A 26,216-nucleotide genomic window follows, 5' to 3' on the forward strand; every position below is an offset into this window, starting at 1 on the left:
TATCGCACTCGCCCGTTTCTTGCCCGAAAAATAATCCATCTGGCAAAAATCCATGTAAAAATCGGGACAGATTTAAGTAAAACTGGACAGGCGGCGTCTTTCTACCGTCGAACACACGTTGGTTGCGTCTGAGACGTGTATTTCCAGTTGTGCAGGTGACGGGGCAGGTTCCGACCGTTTGGTTCTGTCACCCGCCAGTTGTCACCACGGGTAGCCTGCTGAGCGCACCACTGGCTGAATAGTGAATACGCTCAGCGCAGCGCGAGCGGCTACCGTGACATCAGCTTCAGACACACAGAGACCGGGGGCAGTACACCAAACAGCACTAACAAATTCATTGGACACGAAAAAATGAATCAAACGGCTCTGTAAACTGACGGGACAGTCGGACCCAGCGATCAGCGTCCGGGTCGGAGGGGAAGCAGCGCCCAGTATCCCGCTGTAATATTCCCGTAAAACTTACAGCAGTGGATGGAATAGGGAGTTGGTCAGGTATCCTCTGGCGGCAGACCGGTCGACGAGGGCTCCACACAGGCCACAGGTCACAGGACGCGCCGCTGAGTGGCTCCACACACACCACACGCGGCCGCAGCTGGTGACAGTGGCACGGACGGGCCGCTGAGATCCCGTACAGAGACGCTGGTCGGCGTGCCGTGACCAGTGTCGACACCGGCCACTCGGGGGTCCGGACTCGCCCCCCGCCGCCGGGGACTGGGGACGCTGTTCCGTCCCTCCCTCAGTGGCGGGACTCGCTCCCTGCCGCCGGGGACTGGGCACGCTGTCCCGTCCCCCTTCCCTCAGTGGCGGGGGGGTCTCTCCCTCAGTGGCGGTCCTGACTCCCTCAGTGGCGGGACTCGCCCCCTGCCGCCGGGGACTGGGCACGCTGTCCCGTCCCTCCCTCGGCTGTGGCAGAACTCGCCTCCCTCAGTGGCAGGACTCGCCTCGCTCAGTGGTCCGCGCCGTCCGTCTCCAGCAGCGCGGCCGGCGGCGGCGGCTCCGTCTCGTCGGCCGCGCCCGCCGCCGGCAGCATCTCCTGAACGGAGGCGGCCACCCACTTGGAGCTGATGTCGCCGCTGTCGGCCATCAGCTGGTCAGCGGCGCCGGCATCTGCGGCCGCCTCAGCCTCGCTCAGCATCACCTGGGCACGCCGGAGGGGGCCAGGGCCGGTTAGAGGGTTTGTGATATGGACGATGGGGTTAACCTCACAGCCGCCAGGGATCCGCTGACACGACGGCGGAGTTTTATAGCCGCCGGGGGATCAGCTAAGATAAGGACCCCAACGGTGACGGAGCCGGCCGGCGCTCCCTGGTTGACCGAGCAGCCGCAGCCGGCACAGCCGGTCCACACTAACCACTCGGCTAGAGGTGCAGATTACGCTGCTGAGTTCTGAGGTTCACCGGTTCCCTGCCCCCGGCCGGGCTACACCCGTCCCTGCCGGGTTGTACCACGGAGGTTCGCGCGCGCCGGGAGCGGCGACCCACCTGGACGACGCGTCCGTCGGCGTCCGCCTGCTGCAGCGCTGGCACGTAGGTGAGGCTGCCGTCCTCCTCCTCCCGGAGCACGATGACGCCCTCGCCGTCGACCGGCAGCGCGCCGGGGGTCTCTGCCCCCTCCCCGTCCCCCTCCTCCTCCTCCTCCTCCGGCTCCTCCCCGTCCTGGAGGCGACAGACGCAGCGGGAGCGTCAGCAGCAGGCCAGCGGCGCAGCCACCGCAGCGGGAGCGGCAGCAACAGCGGCGCAGCCACCGCAGCGGGAGCGGCAGCAACAGCGGCGCAGCCACCGCAGCGGGAGCGGCAGCAACAGCGGCGCAGCCACCGCAGCGGGAGCGGCAGCAACAGCGGCGCAGCCACCGCAGCGGGAGCGCCAGCACCGTCAACAGCGGCCCGAACACCGCGAACGGGTGTGTTAGCAACGCCAACAGCGGCGCGTCACACGGTAAACGCCGGCATTTAGCACCACAAACACGTGTACCGCGGCGCTGCGCACCGCAAACAGCAGTCATGCGCCCCAGAGCATGACTCCGTTCCGTGATAATATCCGGTCCTCTCCGACCCTCCCTGAGCTGTTGCTCGGTCGTGTCTCTCCCTCCCTGAGCTGTTGCTCGGTCGTGTCTCTCCCTCCCTGAGCTGTTGCTCGGTCGTGTCTCTCCCTCCCTGAGCTGTTGCTCGGTCGTGTCTCTCCCTCCCTGAGCTGTTGCTCGGTCGTGTCTCTCCCTCCCCGAGGCTGCTGTTGTTCGGTCGCGTCTCTCCCTCCCTGAGCTGTTGCTCGGTCGTGTCTCTCCCTCCCTGAGCTGTTGCTCGGTCGTGTCTCTCCCTCCCTGAGCTGTCGCTAAGTCGTGTCTCTCCCTCCCTGAGCTGTTGCTCGGTCGTGTCTCTCCCTCCCTGAGCTGTTGCTCGGTCGTGTCTCTCCCTCCCTGAGCTGTTGCTCGGTCGTGTCTCTCCCTCCTTGAGCTGTTGCTCGGTCGTGTCTCTCCCCCTCCCTGAGCTGTTGCTCGGTCGTGTTTCTCCCTCCCTGAGCTGTTGCTCGGTCGTGTCTCTCCCTCCCTGAGCTGTTGCTCGGTCGTGTCTCTCCCTCCCTGAGCTGTTGCTCGGTCGTGTCTCTCCCTCCCTGAGCTGTTGCTCGGTCGTGTCTCTCCCTCCCTGAGCTGTTGCTCGGTCGTGTCTCTCCCTCCCTGAGCTGTTGCTCGGTCGTGTTTCTCCCTCCCTGAGCTGTTGCTCGGTCGTGTCTCTCCCTCCCTGAGCTGTTGCTCGGTCGTGTCTCTCCCTCCCTGAGCTGTTGCTCGGTCGTGTCTCTCCCTCCCTGAGCTGTTGCTCGGTCGTGTCTCTCCCTCCCTGAGCTGTTGCTCGGTCGTGTCTCTCCCTCCCTGAGCTGTTGCTCGGTCGTGTCTCTCCCTCCCTGAGCTGTTGCTCGGTCGTGTCTCTCCCTCCCTGAGCTGTTGCTCGGTCGTGTCTCTCCCTCCCTGAGCTGTTGCTCGGTCGTGTCTCTCCCTCCCTGAGCTGTTGCTCGGTCGTGTCTCTCCCTCCCTGAGCTGTTGCTCGGTCGTGTCTCTCCCTCCCTGAGCTGTTGCTCGGTAGTGTCTCTCCCTCCCTGAGCTGTTGCTCGGTCGTGTCTCTCCCTCCCTGAGCTGTTGCTCGGTCGTGTCTCTCCCTCCCTGACTAAGCCGCCCGGCCTGCGCCCGTCTCCCGTTCCCCGGACGTACCCATTCGGGCAGGGCGTGTGCCTCCAGGTGTTTGGTCAGCGTCTTGGCCAGCTTGAAGCGCTTGCTGCACAGGTGGCATTGGTGCGGCTTCTCATTGCTGTGGGAGCGCTCGTGGAGGCGCAGGTTGCTGGCGTTGATGAACCTGCCGGACGGGGAGGGGGGGGGAGGGGTTACAGCCGACCCTGGCCGCGCACAGTTATGCGGTTTACATAGCATATTTGACGAGACTCTAGCTCGTTAATTTGGCGATAATTTCGTTGCAGTTGTCTTCAAATATTTAGAGGGGATCATTTTGTAAATTGTTAAGCACCATTGGCATCTTTTGCAACAGCACGGACGGAGATATAAGCTTGCAACAAACCCTATGTAAACGCGTCTAGTGTCTCCCAGATGGGGAGGGGCGGCCAGGAGGCACCGTGACAGCCACCCAGCTGTCCGACAGGACACACACGGCCAAAGCGCGCTGCATAGAACCCGTTCATGACAGAGACCGAATGACAGTGCAGCCATCACAGCATACCTACCAGGCGAGACTGGTAGTGCCCGGACATGGTGCGTGCCTTTCGCAATGAGACATACCGCGCCGGTCCAGGGTATGTATTATGTAAAGGAAATCTGACCTTTTGAAGCAGACGGAGCACGCGGGAAACTTGTTCTTGGGGTCCAGTTCCGGCGGCTCTTTACCCAGCAGCAGCGCCTCATTCACGTGCTGAACCTGGACAAAAGGCAGCAGCCGTCACTTCATTGGAGTCAGAGCGATGATACATTTCAGGCACATTTAGTATAATAAAGGCTCGAAGTGTGTGTACGTTAGCCGTCTGTCCGTCCCCGCTCCGTGTCGTCCGTTCAGCAGGGACCGCGGTGGGCAGTGACAGTTAGCTGACCTGGTGCATCTTGAAGCGGCTCCGATTGTAGAAGCTCAGCGAACACACCGAACACTTGAACGGCTTCTGGCCCGTGTGGATACGCTCGTGCTCGGTCAGGTGCGACTTCTGCTTGAAGCCCTTCTGGCAGACGGAGCAGACGAACGGCCGCTGGTTGGTGTGCACACGCACGTGGTCGTCGAACGCGCCGCGCGCCGCGAACTTCTGTGGGCGGGGCGGTCGGGCGGCGCTCAGGGCACAGACACACAGTCGACAGGGCCCACGGCAGCGGCAGGGGGACTGTCAGCGGCCGGACGGACACGGCCAGCCGCCGGCGCTCACCTTGTCGCAGAGGGTGCAGGCGAACCGTGCGGCCGCGCTGGGCCGGCCGCCGGAGCGCGCCGCCGGGCGGCACAGCCGTCCCTGGCGCTGCCACTGCTGCCGGTGCCGCTCCAGACCGGCCTCGTGGCGGAACCTGTGGGCACCACCGCGGGACGGAGCTGTGAGCAGACACAGGGAGGGGCCTGTGAGCAGCACCGCGGGACGGAGCTGTGAGCAGACACAGGGAGGGAGCTGTGGGCAGCACCGCGGGAGGGGCCTGTGAGCAGACACAGGGAGGGACTTGTGAGCACCACCCACAGGGAGGGGCATGTAAGCAAAATATCCCACGAAAGGACTTTGTAGACGATAGCTCTGTCCGCACATACCACAGGGCGCCTGACATCCAATCCCACGGAGAGCCTTGTAAGCAGAGCTCACCGAGGAACCTTTTCGACAAACAAACGGGAGATCTGGCCAACTCACCAGACCGGAGACTCACTCTGCATCACGGCTGGAGGACTCGTGGCGCTGCTGAACAACAAACTTACCTTATTCTTCTCGGCAGACCGACTGACAAATGTTTTGCAAGAACGTCACCATGCAATGCCAAAAATGTCCGCTGTAGTCTCGGAGTGGGGCTGGGCCGAGTCGCTCCCGCGGCGGTACTTACACCCCCGTTTGTAGTTGGGGCAGCTGTGTCTGGCGGGCCGGGCGGTACTTACACCCGTTTGCAGGTGGGGCAGCTGTGTCTGGCGGTACTTACACCCGTTTGCAGGTGGGGCAGCTGTGTTTGGCGGGCCGGGCGGTACTTACACCCGTTTGCAGGTGGGGCAGCTGTGTCTGGCGGGCGGTACTTACACCCGTTTGCAGGGGGCAGCTGTGTCTGGCGGGCGGTACTTACACCCGTTTGCAGGTGGGGCAGCTGTGTTTGGTGGGCGGTACTTAAACCCGTTTGCAGGTGGGGCAGCTGTGTTTGGTGGGCGGTACTTAAACCCGTTTGCAGGTGGGGCAGCTGTGTCTGGCGGACCGGGCGGTACTTACACCCGTTTGCAGGTGGGGCAGCTGTGTCTGGCGGGCGGTACTTACACCCGTTTGCAGGGGGCAGCTGTGTCTGGCGGGCGGTACTTACACCCGTTTGCAGGTGGGGCAGCTGTGTTTGGTGGGCGGTACTTAAACCCGTTTGCAGGTGGGGCAGCTGTGTTTGGTGGGCGGTACTTAAACCCGTTTGCAGGTGGGGCAGCTGTGTTTGGCGGGCCGGGCGGTACTTACACCCGTTTGCAGGTGGGGCAGCTGTGTCTGGCGGGCGGTACTTACACCCGTTTGCAGGTGGGGCAGCTGTGTCTGGCGGGCGGTACTTACACCCGTTTGCAGGTGGGGCAGCTGTGTTTGGTGGGCGGTACTTAAACCCGTTTGCAGGTGGGGCAGCTGTGTTTGGTGGGCGGTACTTAAACCCGTTTGCAGGTGGGGCAGCTGTGTTTGGCGGACCGGGCGGTACTTACACCCGTTTGCAGGTGGGGCAGCTGTGTCTGGCGGGCCGCGCGGTACTTACACCCGTTTGCATGTGGGGCAGCTGTGTCTGGCGGTACTTACACCCGTTTGCAGGTGGGGCAGCTGTGTCTGACGGGCGGTACTTACACCCGTTTGCAGGTGGGGCAGCTGTGTCTGGCGGTACTTACACCCGTTTGCAGGTGGGGCAGCTGTGTCTGGCGGGCCGGGCGGTACTCACACCGGTTTGCAGGTGGGGCAGCTGTGTCTGGCGGGCGGTACTCACACCCGTTTGCAGGTGGGGCAGCTGTGTTTGGCGGGCGGTACTTACACCCGTTTGCAGGTGGGGCAGCTGTGTCTGGCGGGCGGTACTTACACCCGTTTGCAGGAGGGGCAGCTGTGTCTGGCGGGCGGTACTTACGCCCGTTTGCAGGTGGGGCAGCTGTGTCTGGCGGTACTTACACCCGTTTGCAGGTGGGGCAGCTGTGTCTGGCGGTACTTACACCCGTTTGCAGGTGGGGCAGCTGTGTCTGGCGGGCGGTACTTACACCCGTTTGCAGGTGGGACAGCTGTGTCTGGCGGGCGGTACTTACACTCGTTTGCAGGTGGGGCAGCTGTGTCTGGCGGGCTGCGCGGGCGGCACTTACACCCGTTCGCAGGTGGGGCAGCTGTGTCTGGCGGGCGGTACTTACACCCGTTTGCAGGTGGGGCAGCTTGTGTTTGGCGGGCGGTACTTACACCCGTTTGCAGGTGGGACAGCTGTGTTTGGCGGGCGGTACTTACACCCGTTTGCAGGTGGGGCAGCTGTGTTTGGCGGGCGGTACTTACAACCGTTTGCAGGTGGGGCAGCTGTGTCTGGCGGGCGGTACTTACGCCCGTTTGCAGGTGGGGCAGCTGTGTCTGGCGGGCGGTACTTACACCCGTTTGCAGGTGGGGCAGCTGTGTCTGGCGGTACTTACACCCGTTTGCAGGTGGGGCAGCTGTGTCTGGCGGGCGGTACTTACACCCGTTTGCAGGTGGGGCAGCTGTGTCTGGCGGGCGGTACTTACACCCGTTTGCAGGTGGGGCAGCTGTGTCTGGCGGTACTTACACCCGTTTGCAGGAGGGACAGCTGTGTTTGGCGGGCCGCGCGGCGGCGTCGTGCAGCAGCTGCGCGTGCCTCCGCAGGTGGACGCGCTGTCGGAACGCGGCGCCGCACTCGGCCACCGGACACGCGTAGGGCCGCTCGTCCGTGTGGGTGCGACGGTGGACCTGCGGCGGCCGCGGCACTAATCACAGAGAGCCAGAGCGACAAACAACGGTCACAGAGAGCGGCACCGGTCACAGAGCGACACTGGTCACAGAGAGCGGCACTGGTCACAGACACGGTGCGGGCGGTGTCTGGGGCTGAGGACGGTGTTTGGGGTGGGTACGGACGGTGGGTACACACTTACACAGTACACATGGTGTCTGGGGTGGGGTAGGACGGTGTCTGGGGTACGGACAGCGTTTGGGGTACGGACAGTGTCTAGGGTACGGACAGAGTACTCTGTGAGGTATGAAGGCCTGCGCGCACCTTGAGTGTCTCCTTGTTGCAGCACATTTTGCCGCAGTAGCCGCACTGCACGCTACTGGCCGTGGCGCGCGCCGGCCGGTCGCTGGCCGCGGCCGACCTTAGCCGCCGCTCCTGTCGGAGACACAAACACACACCGGCACCTCAGCAGTCAGCTAACAGCGGGCACAGTGTGGGCGTCCACTGAGACCGGGCACCACCAGTCTCGGCCACCGTCTGAGCACCTGTCTACCACACAACTGTGGCTACTCCCCGCCCGCCAGTCGGTACTCCCCGCCCGCCAGTCGGTACTGCTGTCGCTACTCCCCGCCCGCCTGTCGGTACTGCTGTCGGTACTCCCCGCCCGCCAGTCGGTACTGCTGTCGCTACTCCCCGCCCGCCTGTCGGTACTCCCCGCCCACCTGTTTGGTCTCTGCGCCGCTGTCGGCTCCGCTGCTGTCGCCGGCTGGCTCCGCTGTCGGCTCCCAGTCGTCGGGCTCCGACTCCGCCGCTGCTCCCGTGGCGTCCTCCCGCTGCGGACTCGGCGCTCCGCCGGCGGCCGGAGCCGTCGGGACCGGTCCGAACAGCCGGTCCGGGACGCCGGCGGTGGCCGCCAGACCGGCGGGAGACGCCGCGCCGAACAGCCGCTCCGGAACACCGGCCCTGGCCAACACGGCCGAGCGGCCGCGGCCGGCCACCGCGCCCCCGGCAACGGGCGGCTGCTCCTGGACGCAGGAGGCGGTAGCGGGTCACACAGGAGTACCACAACACCCTTGCGTGCGTGCTCACTACTCACGTGCTGCGCGCTACTGCGCTGGCTCGTTTGTCAACTCGTTTGTCGGCTGCGCTGGCTGGCTCATTTGTCACCTAAAAGGCATTGTACTGAGTCAAAGAGGTCACTGTGCATCTTTTAGGGCCTTCAGGCACACGATTTCAGTTTGTTATGTCCGTGACACCGCAGAATCTTTGGCACTGGACGACCTGGTCCACGGAACTCACCAGAGTATGGACGACCCGAACATTCACCTCCTACCGGCAGACAAAAACACACACACAGCCATCAGAGGTGTCAGCCCCCGGCGGGTCAGGGCGCACCACTACTGGAGGACCCCTGCACTGCGCCAGTGAGCACCGAGCAAAATGGAAAAGCGGAAGGAAAATACAGCGATATATCCGTCGGACGTGTCACAACACACAAACACCCCCGACCGCCCCTGATACACCTTTGAGTGGACCACCATAGTGGCCCACAGTTGTTGGCAGAGGCCGTATAACTACAGTCACAGAGCGGTACGACTGGTCGGCTCTCCGCGCCGTCCCAGGCCATCCGGCCATCAGCCATCTCCCCAGCCATCTCCTATCTCCCTGGAACCGGTCGGTTCCAGGGTTCCCATACACCTCATCATCTCCGCAGCAGCTCACCGCGGCTGTCGCGGCAGCAGCAGCGCGTACCTCGGGCGGCACGCCATCCCCTGTTACCCCGCGGCAGCAGCAGCGCGTACCTCGGGCCGCACGACATCCCCGCGGCGGCAGAGCCTACCTTTGGCGGCGCGCCGCCGGGCCCGGCCGGCGCCGGCGGCGGCTCGTCCTCCTGTCGCGCCACCTGCGCCGTCTTACGGGGCCGGCCTCGGCGTCGGCGCGGTGTGTCCGACGGCGCAGACTCGGCGGCCTCCCCGACCGCGGCCGGCGCCGGGGTCCGGCTGCCGCCCAACGCCGGCGCCGGGGCCCGGCTGCCGCCCAACGCCCGCTCCGGGGCCCGGCTGCCGCCAGCCGCGGGTTCGGCGCGAGTTCGGAGCTCCTTGAACTCGGGACGGCCTGCGCACACAATTAGTGGATCGATCACTGGAACTGCAGCCTGCCTTACCTCCTGAGCATATTATGCCATTATCTGAGGTAGCCGGCGGCCAGTGCACTACATACACCGATGTCGCGGACTCGCGGCTAAACTAATGACTATGGCTTCTGCAAATAGGTATCAGTTAGCCTATTAGTTCTGCCAACAGGCCAAAGGAAGTTAGTTGATGATCACAGGTGTCAGTAGGTAGAGCTGTGACTATTTATCTAGATGAATCTGCTAAGCAGAATGTACTAAAAAACATTAAAAGTTATATGTAAATCTTCCAAGTGACTTAGTAGCAACTTTAGGACTATAATGTGCACAAAGCATGCTTGAAGGTGTCATATTGTACTTAGAGTGCAGACACCCTAATATGCTAGGATGTCACCAGCTGCTGCCCAGTGACAAGACAGGACCCTAATGTACCGGCCTTTGCACTCTCTCACCCCTGTTTGTATCAGTCTGCTCAGTCAGCCAACTGCTTGTTATGACAGCACCCCTGTCCCCTGAGCATGCCTTTATGTGCCTGTATGCATATGATTATGCACCCTATAGCCTCTATCAACTTACACCATGCTGAATCATTTGGATACATCTGCATTATTATGCCAAAAGGAAAATAAAGGGCAGGCTTTAACACCATCAATGCTTTTAGTAACTATGGCAATGAAAGATAAACTTACTGTGAAGCATGAGCTTAGATGCAAGCTCAAAGAACTCTTCATTTTCTTCTGGTGGTAGGATACCATAGTATACATATCTCATGAAGTCCTTCAGGCAATCAAGGCTTGTATCCAGAATCAGCATGGGATGATCACTCTTGTTTTCATGCAGAAGATTCTGTCAAACACATATTTTACCAGTAAAACGCCTTTTGGGCGAAGAACGAGCGAGCGAGATAGTGAGCCCTGCACGTGTAGAAGGGCGAGAGGGTACTTCCAACGGGCTTGTGCAAAGCACCCTTCTAACCGGTCGCTAACGGTGTACCAAATTTGAACGCAATCGGCCCAGCCGTTCCTGAGATCTGGAAGCGGCATTCTGCACGTGCGCACGTGCAAACGGGGTCCAAAATGACTTTTGTACGGCACCCTACTAACCGGTCCCCAACCGTGTACCAAATTTGAGCGCAATCGGCCCAGCCGTTCTCGAGATCTGGAAACGCCCCCTGCACGTGCGCACGTGCAGTAGCACCCTAACCGCAACACATGGGAATGCATTGCCTGGTGGGTGCCTACCTGTATGCTAAGTTTCAGCGAAATCGCCCCAGTAATTACCGAGTTACTGAAATGGGAACAAATTTAGCACCTCTTATTGTTGTATTTTGCACGTGCAGTGGGGGTCACTCCCATAGATGAAGAGTATCCGACCTTTGGTAGAAGGGATGCAGCTACCCTATAAAAATGACCGCAAGACAATCGCTCAAGCAGCTGCTGAGATATGGGCCTCTCAAAATCATTACTTTTGCAAAACTGCTTGAACACCCTCGACTTTTCACGTGGCACGTGCCACGGCGGTCACTGAGATGTATCAAAAGTAGTCAATTACGGGGTAGAAGGGATGGGGCTACCCAGTACAAAAGACCGCAGGCCATTCGGTCTAGCGGTTGCTGAGATATAAGCCTCTCAAAAGCGTTACAGGCCGGGCCGGGCCGGGCCGCTCATACTGAGATTTTTCCGTTATATTGAAAAGACTTCGCTTCGCTCGCTGTGCTCGCTCGCTCGTAATTAGCATGCTACTGAACAAATGGCAACAGTAGTGTGTAAGGTACTTAGATAGGCACAGAGTAAAAGCTCCATGAGAAGGCAATTTTCATATATAATTTTTTTTTGGAATTACAAAGGCAGCTGTCATTGATTGTAACAGCCTCAAAATTAGGATATGTGCCCAACATAGCTTAGCAGTTAGCACAGTAAAGGGAGAGTGAGCTTCCTGGACTCATTTTGTTTAATGTTGTCACTCTGACTCCCACATGCTGCAATAGATCACTCTCCAGGCTCCAGACTGTTACCTTTAGGGACATTTGCTCATGTGCTCCTGAGCACTTTTTGCTTATGCCATTCAAAATGAAATTGTTAGGCCTGGGAAGGTAGCAGGTTTGTCTCGCTACACCTTGCCAATATCCAAGGTTTACTGGAATATTTGAATGCTGACATCTGTGATAAAACGATTTTCATGAATTTTGAGGGCATATCACTGAGTACTGACAATACCCTCTCCCTTACCTTACCTTACCTTATTTTGTGGGCCATGATTTTGCCATATGGACAGGCCACTGTGCAGTCCAGCAGCATTTCGTTCTCCCACAGCTGCAGACATGACGCTCCCAGTCTGGTGCACAGCCAATCAGATGGAGTCATCAGTGTCTCCGTCACAGCAGCTGAAAAGGAAGGAACTTAGGCACCAGATGATTGACTGTGACAGCAGGGTTATAGCAGCCTGGGCAAAGAGATGAAAATGTTTGAGTTTTGACCTTTGAAGGCACCTCAAGCTTAAGCGGTGAGGCTCTTGCGTCAAATGTTTTGAATGATTGATAAACTTCATATATTCCCACTTATCTTTATTGGATACAGACAGGTTTGGAAACTAAGCAAGGTAAACTTGAACTAAGCAATGAATTGAAAAGGATGCACGATATACTCTTATATTACATGAAGGTACTAACCACTATTTAGGTTAGGTACCTAGGTATCTTCTTCCAACTCAACTCCATTGCGACGACACGACTCCCAGCGTTTTATATACCCTCTGCTACAGCCTACATACCTACATACCTTGAACTCCCAGCACAGCACGGCGACTATAAATACAGCACAGCACAGGTTTATATAGCCTTGCAGCACAGGAGCCTCGCACACAAAAACAAACAAACAAGCAAATCGAGATATAAATAAAACGGGGTCGACAATTGCGGCAGAAGGCGTCGTAATTTGTCGCTTTCATAATAAAATGCAGCCACTAAATCCTTGTGGTCTGCTTGCCTGCTGAACTTGCAAAATACCTACAGGCTACATGACGTAAAAATATCAGTCAATACCGAGGCCACTGGCCTATAGGTATCAGTGGCGGTCGCAGGGGGGGGGGGGGCCATCAGGGCCATGGCCCCACCAAAGGCAAATCAGGGGGGGCCATCATATCATTTGGCCCCCCCCAAACAACCGATGGGCCCCCATGGCCGTATGGGGCCCTGGCCCGTATTCGATTGTCACGAGGCTCGAGAAACCCACGCCAGCTATTAACAGCTCCCATACCAGTCTTTGAGGGTCCTACACTGACCTCTGAGGGCCCTTCAGTGGCGGTCAAGCGTCCACATTGACCGCTGAGGACCCGTATTGACCTCTGAGGGCCCTCCACTGGCCTTTGAGGGCCCCTAAACCGGCCTCAGGGGCCCAACCGGCGTCTGAGAGCCTCACACCGGCCTCTGGTGGCCTCATTTCTGTCTCTCGAGTCCCAAGACTAGCCTTTAAGTGTCTCTGAGGGCCCCGCACTGGATTCTGTAGACCCGATGTCGAGCCAGCATCGGCCTCTGGGGGCCCATCTTGGCCTTTGAGGGCCCTCCGCTGGTCTGGGGTCCAACGCCGGCCCATGCCGGCCTTTTAGGGCCCCATATTGACCTCTAAGGGCCCATGCTGGCCTGTAAGGACCCACGTTAGCCTCTGAGGGCCCCCCGCACTGGATTCTGATGACCCAATGCCGACCTCTAAGGGCCCGCATCGGCCTAGTCTGAGGGCCCATCTTGACCTTTGAGGGCCCTCTTCTGGCCTCTGGGGTCCAACGCCGGCCCATGTCGGTCTTTTAGGGCCCCACCCTAACCTCTGAGGGCTCCATGCTGGCCTGTAAGGACCCATATTAGCCTCTGAGTGCCCGATTCGGTCTCTGATGGTCTCAAACTGCCCTTTGCAGGCCCTGTACTGGTCTCTGAGGGCTCTAAACTGACCCCTAAGAGCCCAAACCAACCTCTAAAGGTCCCACGACCCACACCGGCCTCTGATGGTCCCATTTCTGTCTCTGGGACCGAAACTGCCCTTATAAGCCTCTGAGGGCCCCGTACTGGCTTCCACGGGCGTAGGAACGTCATGAAAAGTGGGTGGGCCACCCTGTCAAGGGGCCTCCTTTTCCAGGGGGCCTCCTATTTTCAGGGGCCTCCAACTTTTGCCTCGTCCTGCTGGCTGCTTTCAAGTATGACCTCCAAATCTAGCTTCTGAGATCGGGCAGATGTACCTACCCAGGGGCGTAACCGCTTAAGAACAGTGCGGAACGTCCGCACCATTTTTAAAACTTATTCCCCCTCCGATTTTTTTTAGAATCTATTTGCCGCAAACGGCGCATGACCCCTGAAAACCACTGTGCCGCCGTCCACTGTGCGGAATGCTTGCGGTCCGTCCGGAATTTAGGTGGGCGCATCCGGTCCGTACGGAAATCGTGTGCGGAGCGCATCCATGTTGTGTGGACACATATCGCTGATAATTGGCGTAGTTATATTCAGTCCCGACTCGGAAGTCACGTTATGCAAGTCGCGCGTGACCTCCCTCGAGCTAAATTCGAAATAGGGTTATCAATCGACATCCGAAGTGGCTGTCGCGGCTGTCGCAGAGACGAAGTACCAAAGTACGACGTGTTGAACTTTGTGCGGAGAACGCAGACGGAATGGATGCGGACATGGCCCGTCGCCCATCTTCGAGTTTTCAATTGCAAATTTAAGATTGAATTTCAACTCTTTCAAGACAAAGTAAATTAATATTATTTCCTTGGCATGGCACCATCTTGTGATGCTAGGCAATGGCCATATTTTCTTTTTGTAACAACTGATATCGAGTGTGCGTGAGCTCTCCGTTTGCTGTCCGGATGCGGAGACATTCCTGGACGGAGACCGACGGAGACCGACTCCGGACGGAGACCGCATGCGCCCATAGGGGATTGAGGGACCTCCCAGACCGAAAGTTTTGGGGGTCTCCTGTGGCCAGTATGAATAGAAGGACCTCTCAGTCCATCAGTCTCATGGGCCTCTTCTGCCTGGTGTGATTATAAGGGGCTCTCAGGTCATCAGTCTCAGGGGCCTCCTCTGACTACAGTGTAGATGGATAGGCATCCCAGACCATCAGTCTCAGGGGCCTCTTCTGACTATTGAGGATAGAGGAGGAGTGAGGGTAGGGGCCTCGGCTAGACCGCCAGTGTTAGGGGCCTATTCTGACTAGTGTGGATGGAGGGGCCTCCCAGACCACTAGTCTCAGACCTCTGACTAGTGTGGATAGAGGGGCCTCCCAGACCGCCAGTGTCAGGGGCCTCCCCAGACCAGTGTGGATATTGGGGCCTACTCAGATCCACTAGGGCCTCTCAGGCCATCAGTCTCAGGGGCTTCGACTGACAAGTATGAACAGAGGGCCTCCTTGGATCCATCACGGCCCCTTGGAGTCCGTGCGTGGGGATTCGTGGAACTTATTTTTACCGAGTTTGTTTATTCTGGAAGGTGACGACGTCCTCTCAAATCGAGACGAGGGGCCTCGAGTAAAAAGTGGGTGGGCCAAAACACATGGTTGCCCCCCCCCCCCCACCTCGAAAAGTGGGTGGGCACTTGCCCACCTGGCCCCCCCCCCCGTTCCTACGCCTATGCTGGCTTCTGAAGGATCGATGCCGGCTTCTGAGGACCCATACCGGTCTTAAAGTGCCTCATAGCGACACCTGAGGCCCCACACTAGCCTCTGAGGGGCCCACAAACTGGCCTATGAGGTCTCTACACCGGCCACTGATGGCCCTATTATGTTCTCTGGGGGGCTCAAGCCTTACCTTTGGGCGTCACGCACTTGCTTATGAAGGCCCACATCAGCCTCTGGGGCCCTACCTAGAACCCTTTGAGGCCCTTCGCTGACCCTTGTGTCCAACGCCGGCCTCTGGGGTCTGACACCGTACTCTAAGGGCCCCATTGCAGCCTCTAGGCGATAGGTATCGCCGAAGCGCTATCGATGGGCCCATAAGTGTAGGAACCATGGGTGCAGTGGGCGCAGTTGCACCAACAATAATTCTGCAGTGAGTGCACTTGTATTCTGCATCCACAATAATCTGTTAGGATATTTTGCCCACTATCCGTCTTTCGAAGCATTTGCTACTGTAATGGTCTTCAAAATTTGCATTTGTGCTCAAGCAAAAAAAAAAAAAAAAAGATTAAACGGAAGTCGGAACACATGTGATTGAACAGTGAACAGATACCGATGACCCACTGCTAAAAGTTTTAGCACGATGATCTTAAAAAATGGCAAAGTTTTTTTGCAAAGAAAATGGCAAAGTTAGCCGCCTTTACTTTTGCGGTAGTCCATTCACAGTTGCGTGAATTATTGACATAATCAATGCTTAACCCGCGCACCGACGGGGGGGGGGGCGGATATCCGCCCCCCCTGAGGTTTTTCGCGAATAGCGGGAAAACCGCGGCGCGTAGCGCCGCGAAATTTGGTATGACTATTCCCTTATCAATTTTACACATGGTGTGCAAGTTTGAACCTCCTACCTTTCAAGGTCAGGTCACCAGGTCACTTTGAATGACCCAACCTCAAGTCACTTTTTTGCAACTTTGTCACCGTGCCAGAGCTACAGTAGATGTCGGAGGCCTTTGAAAGTCGCAGGATGTTATTAGGTCATTAGTAGCTACAATTTGTATATCTCGGAATTTTGATATCGGTGACCTAAGGTCAGGTCAATTTCGCGACCTCCCCATTATAAGTCAATGGGGGAAAAATCAACTCCCTGTTTTTACCACTAAAACGGGTCGGAATGGCCCCATATACCATACATGACTTCATATACGATCAACCTTCACTACCTTGAGGTCTGTTTTGCTGTTGGGCAGCTGTGAGGTCATGTGACGTCATCAAAGGTCACCAAAGGTTTTTGGCCAATAACTCCGTACAGGAACAAGATACAGACGCGTGGATGGTCTCATTGTGTTCAGCTCGTCAAGACGCATCGAATGATATACATGATGACCTCGAGGTCACGTGACCTGAGGTCAACCTTTGACCTTGACCTTTCGAGGTCAACATATATATCATTCGATGCGGATTGACGAGAGGATCACGATGATGCCCTTAGTTTGTTCCTATCTTGACTAATTCGAAAGTTATTCGAGAAAAACTCTCTCCATATCTAGCGCCGCCATTTTGACTTTTTCGACCCCTGTGACGTCATCTTTGACCTGACCTGAAAATGACCTTTGTAAAAATTGTAGATCTTGACCGTGCGTATCCGATGCCGTTTACCGCTTGTCGCTATCTTGCTTCGTTCTCGAGATCTCAGGGGGGGGGGCGGTCATCCGCCCCCCCCCCCCCGTCGGTACTAAGTTGGCGCAGACCCCCGTCGGTGCGCGGGTTAAAAATGCACTTTTCGGTACCTTTTCGACATGGTGCATCCTCAAAGCTCTCAATGAGCCTCCGCTCGGGTGCTGCTCCCTACCCCCCCCCCCCCGCTTCACCGGCCATGGCCTAGATTTCTGCACCCGTGCACTAAGCCCGTGGGCCCCTTTAAGCTAGCACCGGGCCCCCCGGGTCAGCGCAGGGGCCCCTTTGCCAAGTTGGCCCCCCCCCAAACTCCAAGTCTGCGACCGCCCCTGATAGGTAGGTATAGTCTTTAGGCTATATAGGCTATATTTTATTTAGGCTTTTGTATAGCCTAGAATGCCTTATTTTTCAAGTATGCAGTTTCTGTCCTGTCACACCTCTCAGTTGGTGCAGGGCAGTGGACGCTACTAGTCTATATGTAAAGTCTCGCGGGTCTCAGCGGTAGGCTTTGCACCTATAGAAAATTTAGTGTACACTCGCCTAGACGCCTACTAAGTGATGTTTGCCCTCGTATTTGGAAATTCCGACCTCGACGAGCATGTGTGGTCGAAAACCACCACTTTAGGTACCTACTCGGAGCCGGAGCCGGAGCCGGAGCCGGAGCCGCCATGGCATTTCACCCAGAGCCGGAGCCGGAGTCGGAGCCGTCTGAAATTTCCACGGCTCCGCAATCCGCATCCCTGGTAATAGTGGGGGAACTCATGGCCGGCCCGATCTCCTGCAGTCCGGCTGCTGGGGGGGGGGGGGGGAGGTCCAATATGATGCCACACCTATTGCCTATTAGGTATACCTATAGGTACGTATGTATTGGTACGTATTGGTATTGGTAAAGTTAAAGCTAAAAGTTATTAAATAAGTTTAAAAAAACACCGACGCGAAGCGCTGCCGTTTTTAAGATATCCGCGAAAAACAAATCGTCAACTTGATGAACCGATCAAAATCACTAACATCTCAGGAGGCACACTGTGACACTGCTGATATTTATAGTCACCGTGACTGCTGAGTGCTGAATGCTGATACCAACACATACGTTATAGTATATATACCTATAGGCAATAGGCATGTCTTTTGTGGCATCATATTGGACCTTCCCTCCCCCCCCCCCCGCTCAGCAACTTTGACTGCCCTGCCGGGGATCGGGCCGGCCATGAGTCCCCCCACCCTCATAACTGAAAGTCTGGATCCACCCTGGTGCCCTAGAGAATCGCTAACTAGAATCAGTAGGTACATACAGAATATGTCGCGGTCAAAGCCTATTTTAACATGTTAACTGGGGTGGCAAAACCCACCCCAGTGTTGCGGTTTTCCACCCCAGTCGTCTTACTTTGCCACCCCAGTGAAAAACACCCCAAAAGTCTGGCCACAGATATAATATAAGCTGCCGACAATCACGGATGCGACACATTCTTGGGGTCTCTCATGCTGTTGTGTGCTGCGTTGAAGTCTCTCGTGCTGTTGTGTGCTGCGTTGAAGTCTCTCGTGCTGTTGTGTGCTGCGTTGCAGTCTCTCGTGCTGTTGTGAGCTGCGTTGAAGTCTCTCGTGCTGTTGTGAGCTGCGTTGAAGTCTCTCGTGCTGTTGTGAGCTGCGTTGAAGTCTCTCGTGCTGTTGTGAGCTGCGTTGAAGTCTCTCGTGCTGTTGTGTGCTGCGTTGAAGTCTCTCGTGCTGTTGTGTGCTGCGTTGAAGACCCAAATTATCCCATCCTCCCCTATATTTTGTTTGGAAACAAGTTTTATGTTTACCTCATGTTACCTCGAATGACTTTTAATTGACCTTGATACATGAAAGGTCGTATCGTTTAATTGACCTTGATACATGAAAGGTATAGGTATGATGGATTCGTAGCCGCTGATCAAGAATCTAGCATCCATTTTGCTCTTGCACAGATAACAGTAGTACTACTGTTATCTGTGGCTCTTGGCTTTCATATAGAGCCTCAGGAAAGCAATTTTTTCTTATTATTTTGTTTTGACTGACTTGAATCAGTGAAATAGCCTCTAGCAAGGATAGGTATACCTAATCTCCATGACCTTGACCTTGGAGCAGCATTGTATCGTAAGATGAACCTCAAAAAGTTGTCTGATAAGCCTTAAACATTTCAAAACATCTTGGAACTTAGTAGGGGAGAGTGGGGAAAGATGCCCAGGGTTTTGCTATGTCATATATTATTCGAAAATGACGATCGGAAAGCAAAAACTTGGAGTTTCAACGGAAGCCGACATCATTTTTCTCCAAAAATATCACACTTCCGTGCCTGAAATATGATAACTTTTTTGCCAATAAGCATTTTCCTGAATAAGTGAAAGGGGGCATCTTACCCCACAGGGTGGGAAAGACGGCCCCTGGCGTTGGGGAAGATGCCCCCTGCACTATAAGTGACATAAATGGGCACGTGAATCACCTGAACGAACCAGTAGTCCCTTCGAGCCTGCAGTAGACACCAAACGTCATCGTTAGGGCCACCATAGTCCAGCGCGGCCAAACAAGCCTCCTTGGTGGCGTTCGGAGACCACTGTGGGGCCCTTATAGGTCTTCATGATGCTTGAGGGCCCTCGAGCCCATCGTGGGGACCTCAGATGCTAGCGCGGCCCGTGGAGCCAACGTGGGAGCCCTCAAAGGATGTCGTGAGGGGCCCTTGAGCCAATAATGGGGCTCAGAGGCCGTCGTGAGGGCTCTCAGAGTCAGATGCCGCCCCCAAAAGTCGCTGTGTGGGGCGAGAGACCGCGGCATGGGGATTACCCGACCGTAGGTACTGGACTCTCAATAGACCCAGATCGGCTTTTGTCTCTCATCGCAAGTATGTAATAAATGATTTGACGGGCTGCTTGAAGGACAGCCTACGGATTTAGGGGGGCGTCTTTCCCCATCAGGACAGGGGGCATCTTACCCCAAGGTACCGAAGTAACATTAAATCAGTACAATTTGTTAGCCATGAAACTACACGCTGAAACAAACTGTTTGGGACACAGTAGGTACACGCATGTTATGTATCACGACTATAGCAAGGGACGCAAAAATTATCTACCTTCTTTAATATTTACAATGTTTTGAGTTTTGACACCAAAATATTTTTTGAAAGCAGCAAATAAAAAACATGCTATCACCAGCCAGCCGTTGCCCAACTGACCTTCGCAAATTTTTGTGCAGTTAACAAGGCAGGCTTCCGCTTTACGCTAAGAACATTAATTTCCAGGTCCGATTCTTGGTTTCGCCGCTAGAGGGGGTGGGGCGTCTTTCCCACCCTGGGCATCTTACCCCACTCTCCCCTAGGGGAAGTTGGGGGAACGCCGAATACTTTTTTTCTGACGCCCGTAGCACGCAAGGTAGACAGCATAAGCTATTCTTGTTGGCGTCATTCGAGAGGCCAGTCTTTTGCCTTTCAAACATACCAGGCGCATTTGATGAATTCGCATACCGTTAAGCGCACAAACTAAAAATATCAAAGAAGTGACTTTTTCGGCGTTGCCCCGGACTGCGGGGAAAGCCGAAAATGGGAGAAATGATCTACGGGGAATGCCGACATTGATGTTTTGCCACTTTATCTCAAACTTTATCCAGAATTTATCAAAGCTGACACGCGTTTTAAGAGCTTGAGGACGCTTGGGCTTGGTGCACACTGGAAGTTATAATTGTGTGATATAATAAGAAAACGCCAGGTAAATAATTCCTTATAGGTAACAGGCCGTTGTGTCGGTTGAAAGTGTAATTTGTGTGACTAAAAATTCGCGTTGCTATTCTACAGCAGCTAAGTCCACGTAGCGTGCTTTAACGTGCGTAATTGCACGTTTTCGGCATTACCCCAGCCAGCTATACTTTCATTTGCAGGCCCATAACTTTTCAACGTGCCGTATAAATTTCAAATAGGCAGCACACTTATGCAAAGACATGCTGAAGATTACTTGACCGAATTGGCCAGACAAACGGTAGCATAATGAGTAAGAAATGCAGCTTCAAAGGCGCATGTAGTACAAGGAACCTTGAAAACGCTCTTGGCGCCCTCACAGCCGAAGTATTCCGAATGACGACTCGTAACAAACATGCGATAATTGTAGTCACTTAAGCTTCAATGCATCACTGACAGGTGGCATCCATGTCTTACGGTTTTCGAAATATCTCGAATTTCGGCTTTGCCCCAACTCCGGCATTGCCCCAACTTCCCCTATACAAGATATACGAAAAAGTGCAAAGTTTGAGGTCAATTTTGAGCATGACATTGACCTTGATATTTTTTCTTTTGGGTTAGGTCCTTTCGGTCCAATGAGACCATTTCAGAGCCGGGAGGATGATAGGATGTAGGGGGAGACATTGGTCTGGGCAGGCACCCTAGTGAGTCGCCGGGGCTGAGCCCGTCCAGAGGACAGGCCACCCAGCCCCAAGGCACTCACTGCACCCGGCTACGGGGTGCGCTCCCTCGGGAGCAGCGGTGCCGCTCCAAGGGTAAGCGTCAAGTTCCTGCGTGCTGGAACTTAGTACCTACTTAGTAAGTGGAGCGGGGCACCCGGGCCCGTAGCCACCCATTCATCCATTCGGACAAAATTTCTTAAAAAAATGCCCCCCCCATCAGACCGCGTTGCTCGGCAGACCCCATCAGGGCGCGGTTAAGTGGGCGTGAAACGAAAGAAGAGAATCATCATCGTCGAGCACATTTCGACCACACATGCTCGTCGAGTTCGGAATTTCCAAATACGAGGGCAAACATCACTTAGTAGGCGTCTAGGCCCGCATGAGATAGGGGAAGTTGGGGGAATGCCGAATACTTTTTTTCTGACGCCCGTAGCACGCAAGGTAGACAACATAAGATATTCTTGTTGGCGTCATTCGAGAGGCCAGTCTTTTGCCTTTCAAACATACCAGGCGCATTTGATGAATTCGCATACCGTTAAAGGTAGTGTGCCACCTTTGAAAGATTTCCCATTTTATTTTTCCTAGGATAAGAAGCTTCTGTTTTTACCTATTATCGCAAAAAAATCAAAAATGGGCCTGGAATAGTGCCTTTTTCGCCTAAAAGTTTATCGGTTTTTCGATATGTATAACAACTGTAGTGGGCTCACCTGCAAACAGGCGTCGCCAACAATCGCGAATGCGGCGCACATGTGACAATAAGCAAAGGTCATTATAGTGTTACGACGTACGGGAATGAGTTATCAGCTGTCTAATCGTAGACAACACAATGTCGAGCCTTAAACTGTAAGCCTGTATTGGTATTGTTTCTTTTATGTGGCTGTCGAACATTATTTATGGTTTGAAATATGATTTTATGTAAAATAATTGATATGAAAAAGCCGTCTCATAAGTTATGACCCCATTTCACCACACGCAAGTGGCAGAAATGACAATGATCAGCTGACGCATTTTTCTTGGCCGAAGTCAGAGCGCGCAGCCCGACGCACCACCACCGCACCACAAAGTATGAGCAGAAGCCGCGCCCAAAGCCAGGGCCCCTGTAACGTGAGGTAGCCGAGTCGGGGCAGCGTGCGCTGACCCAAGCCGGGGCCGCAGCTTTGGGCGCGGTCTACCGCATCCCCGCGGGCAGCCCCGGGCTATCACATGACACCGGGACACACTGGTCGGAAACGCTCCAGCGAGAGGCCAGCGGCCTTTCCGCAAAAGTTTTTTGCTTGTTATTCCACAACTAGTGAAGCAAACTTCATAAAACTTTGCATACCTTCTCTGTCATATGTAAGCTATCATTTGGATGTCAAGCACTAAATATATGACGTGAATCTGTTAAGTTATGACGTCATAATTGAGTATAATACAGGATCGAGCACCACTTTAAGTGAACAAGGGAAATTGGAAGCTGCTATTCGGGCACCGGGAATGGTTTCATGCACTCCTTGCAAGGTCCGGTGCTTCACTTTAGCATTGTTGACTTTGCGTGACGTCATTTATGACGTCACTAAGGCCATATAAGTTTTTCGTCAATAACTCCTGATCAGATGGAGCTAGAGAGTCGGGAAAGCCACCACTGGACTCGGGAAGACCTACCGAATCGAGTGATATGCGATATGTCCTCCTTCAACCATTTTCGTGACCTGAGGGGCTCCGACCTGACCTTGACCCGAGGTTAACGCCTTAAGTTGACTTCACCCGAACACCAAGTATAGCATTCGACGCTCCTGAGCTAGACAAGCACGATGATGCCAAAATCGCGGCAGTGCGACCATTTTTGGCAAAGTAATTAACCAAAAACTGAGCCCGTGCCTTGTGGCACTTACCTAACCTAAGAGGTCACTGGCTGACCTAAGACCTTAAATCGGGTAGTACTTGCTGCGTCTTATAACGGCACACAAGCTCGTTTTTTTCCGCGAGGCTCTAGCTCAATTAGAGGCGAAACGGCGAGGGAGTTGTATCAACCCTCCCCGGTCAATATAGAAAACCAATCGGTCCGGCCAGGGCTAAATACCGGAATTGTGATCTAATGTAAAAAGACGGCCCAAGGTAACCTGACGCAAGTGACAGGTGTCCTATATTCGCAGCGTCTTATATTCACGAAGGTCTCAATTTCCACTTTCTTCAGCCGAGTGATGGTTACTAATAGCAAGGCTCTCTAAATGCAAGCCGTAATCGCCACGCAATATGTGGAAGGCTTTTGATGTCAACACATACATAAATGCAATAATAAAACCATATTGTATGCGCTTTCCGCAAAATTCATAAACTCAAGCGCGTCTGTTTTTAATGACCAGTCAACTACGCATGGATGCGTGCAGGCCACACAGGTCAGCGTAAGCCGGGCGCGGCGGCCGAGCCGAAACTGGGGCGGGGCGGGCGGTAGTTGGGTAGGAATAGCGGCTCCTGCAAATTTTGCGCAAATATGCGCAGTTAGCTTTTATGTTGCCCTGGTGTAAATTTAAATCCTGCTTCATCTCACAAAAAATCAGAGTGGGACTAGATGGGACTACCTGTTGTTTCCTTACTTAAACTTTGCAGTTATATTCCAGAATCACTCTAGGAGAGCCCTCATAAAAAAGCTACAGTAGATCTTAGTTGGGGAAAAAGTATACCAAAAAATTTGCACTGACCAGTCGGCAACTTCATAACAAACATTTTGATGCATAATATGTGGGATTTCAATTTGGTGTCTATCAGCAATAAGACTCTGAATATCCGGCTCAAGAAACCTCTTGCTCCGCGTCAGTTTCCGAGTTCTGGGATACCCCATCTTCGGGGGCTGATTACAGTTATTTTTGGTCACCCGGATTAGTTTTTTTGGCCTAATTATAATAATTTGATCAATTTCAAATCGATCTATATAAAAAATAATCCGAAACTCCGGAATCGCCCGTGGCCTCTCGTGAGGGCGTTTCCGACCAGTGTGCGGGAGGACGCGCGGCTCCGGCTTGGGTCAGCGCACGCTGCCCTGACTCGGCTACCTCACGTTACCGGGGCCCTGGCTTTGGGCGCGGTCTACCGCACCACCTAACAGGCGTGTTCGCAGGAGCTGATGATGAACGGGTTTATCGAAACTTGATTGGATGAGCATATCGGTAATAGCGGTTTCAGTGTGTGCATTTATTGTTCATAGTGGTGTGAAATGTGGTTGGGGTACGACCGACAACCCGTCGGGGCGAATTTCGCACTGGGGTACTCAAAATTTGAAGAATTTAAGACGTTTCCATGAGTTTTGAAGGTATGGATAAGTTCTAAAAATCCGGTTCTCCTTATCTGGGCCATTAACTCCATACAGTCCAGGAAAGCTGGCACACTACCTTTAAGCGCTCAAACTAAAAATATCAAAGTAGTGACTTTTTCGGCGTTGCCCCGGACTGCGGGGAAAGCCGAAAATGGGAGAAATGATCTACGGGGAATGCCGAAATTAATGTTTTGCCATTTTATCTCAAACTTTATCCAGAATTCATCAAAACTGACACGCGTTTTGAGGGCTTGAGGACGCTTGGTGCACACTGGAAGTTATAATTGTGTGATATAATAAGAAAATACCAGGTAAATCATTCCTTATAGGTAGCAGGCCGTTGTGTCGGTTGAAAGTGTAATTTGTGTGACTAAAATTACGCGCTGCTATTCTACAGCAGTTAAGTCCACGTAGCGTGCTTTAACGTGCGTATTTGCACGTTTTCGGCATTACCTCAGCCCAGGCACGTATCCAGGATTTCGCTCAGGAGGGGGCGACAGCCGAGAAGGGCCCGGAGGTCAGCCAAAAGGGGCCCCACAGCGACTGCCTATCCTGGCGTGTAAAAATTCGAGAATGTCGAAAAAACAGCAAATTTACGCTAGAATTTGGCATTGTAAATGAAAATGCATTGTCTTGCGTTTCTCGACCTTGATAACATGTTTGCAGTTAGCTTCCGTTGAAGTTCGTTTTTGCAGTCCACTTCCGTTGAAGTTCGTTAACCCTCGCCCTGGCAGGGCCTTTTTCATAACACGGCCTGGCAGGGGGGGGGGGGGTCGATGCGACCCCCCCCCTCGCGATTGGCTCCTATGGCACCTAGAAACACCAAATTTGGTAGGTAGGTGGGCCCCATGGAATTCTCGCCCCTGTGCAAATTTGGTTGTTCTAGGTCAATATTTAGGGGGTTTTTGGGGGGCATAAATGTAAAAATTTCGCTAAAAACAGGTCAAAAGTTTTTCGCTTATAACTTTTGATCTAATTAAGATAGAGCAAAAAGAAAAGCACCAGTGAACTCAGCACGTCAAGGCGCGTCGAATGATATACTTTTTAGCTTGCTTAAGTGTACTTAAAGTTTTTCTTAATTTTTAAGTAAACTTTAATTAACTAATTAAGTTCAAATTAACCCATTTACGCCCTTCGTTGCGTTTTCGCAACACAAGCAAGCGTCGACGTGATCAAATCTTGAGAAGTGTATAATGGCGTCTCACCGATGAGACAAGTTTCATCGCGTTTAGCATGGTTGCGCGCATGATGCTACGCAGCTACAAGTCTGTGTGGCCGGTAACTTACTGTTCAGAGCTCCCAGAGGGAAGTCGTAGGTCCCGTCAGTGATGACGTCACGAAAACCAAAATAAGTAGATTAAGTGATTAATTATATCGTAATGAATAATGTGTGAACATATTCTGCAGAGTCCCTACAATAGCTAGAATATGCATTTTATTAACAAATTCTGCTGCAAATAGGGTTTGTGACTATTTTCAAATATGACTACAGTCGTGTTGCGGTAACGCAACGTTGGGCACATCGGAAAGACAGGGGTGTTGCGAAAACGCAACGAGGGGCAAATTGGCAGGGCAGCGGAAGTATAGGAACATCAAATAGACTTCACTTGTGATGCGTTGTGGGTTCTTTCCTTCTCTCCCCAATCTTCCTCCCTCTCTTCCACGCTCCCCAACTCTCTCTCTCTCTCCTTCCCTCCCTCCCTCTCTCTCTCTCTCTCTCTCTCTCTCTCTCTCTCTCTCTCTCTCTCTCTCTCTCTCTCTCTCTCTCTCTCTCTCTCTCTCTCTCTCTCTCTCTCTCTCTCTCTCTCTCTCTCTCTCTCTCTCGTTTTGTAGTCGTGAGGGACGTGTAGGTATGTAAAGTGCAAGGTGCATTTGCACGTGAATGTTGCGACACGTTTCACATTAACTCACTTAAACAGCTATCAAACACTCATTTCTTTTTCTCTCGCAGATTATCGGGCTGTTCACTAAGCAATGGGTTTTCGAGCATCTGAAAATCGCATGGTAGGAAAAGGGACCTGCATCA

The 26,216-nt window shown here is 54.2% G+C and overlaps 1 protein-coding gene across 2 annotated transcripts; it reads right to left on the reverse strand.

Annotated features, from left to right (window-relative positions):
* Positions 1-425: 425 nt before the first annotated feature.
* Positions 426-10,074, reverse strand: LOC122370940 (zinc finger protein 316-like). 2 transcript variants are annotated; one of them, XM_043346914.1, is made up of 12 exons: positions 9,919-10,074; positions 8,939-9,213; positions 8,398-8,427; positions 7,821-8,123; positions 7,423-7,533; positions 6,958-7,118; positions 4,404-4,536; positions 4,083-4,286; positions 3,819-3,913; positions 3,199-3,340; positions 1,482-1,655; positions 426-1,138 (listed from the first exon to the last, which is right to left on the reverse strand). In XM_043346914.1, exons 1-12 carry the CDS (start codon positions 10,040-10,042, stop codon positions 947-949), a joined length of 1,944 nt encoding a protein of 647 aa, XP_043202849.1. In that variant the 5' UTR covers positions 10,043-10,074; the 3' UTR covers positions 426-946. The 2 variants fall into 2 exon arrangements, with proteins under 2 accessions (XP_043202849.1, XP_043202850.1); XM_043346915.1 differs by lacking the exon at positions 8,939-9,213.
* Positions 10,075-26,216: the final 16,142 nt, after the last annotated feature.

This window comes from Amphibalanus amphitrite, unplaced genomic scaffold, assembly GCF_019059575.1.
Source record: "Amphibalanus amphitrite isolate SeventyFive unplaced genomic scaffold, NRLGWU_Aamphi_draft 001186F_arrow, whole genome shotgun sequence".
In the NCBI taxonomy this organism is placed as follows: domain Eukaryota; kingdom Metazoa; phylum Arthropoda; class Thecostraca; order Balanomorpha; family Balanidae; genus Amphibalanus; species Amphibalanus amphitrite.

What these genes read in the sequence shown, in the direction of transcription:
- LOC122370940 (XM_043346914.1), bottom strand. Translation starts at nt 10,042, where the DNA reads ATGCTGATTCTGGATACAAGCCTTGATTGCCTGAAGGACTTCATGAGA. An exon ending in CCGGCGGCGCGCCGCCAAAG is followed by an intron (nt 8,428 to 8,938) that starts GTAGGCTCTGCC and finishes GTCTGCCGGTAG; the next exon opens with GAGGTGAATGTTCGGGTCGT. An exon ending in TGCTCCGTCTGCTTCAAAAG is followed by an intron (nt 3,341 to 3,818) that starts GTCAGATTTCCT and finishes CCCGTCCGGCAG; the next exon opens with GTTCATCAACGCCAGCAACC.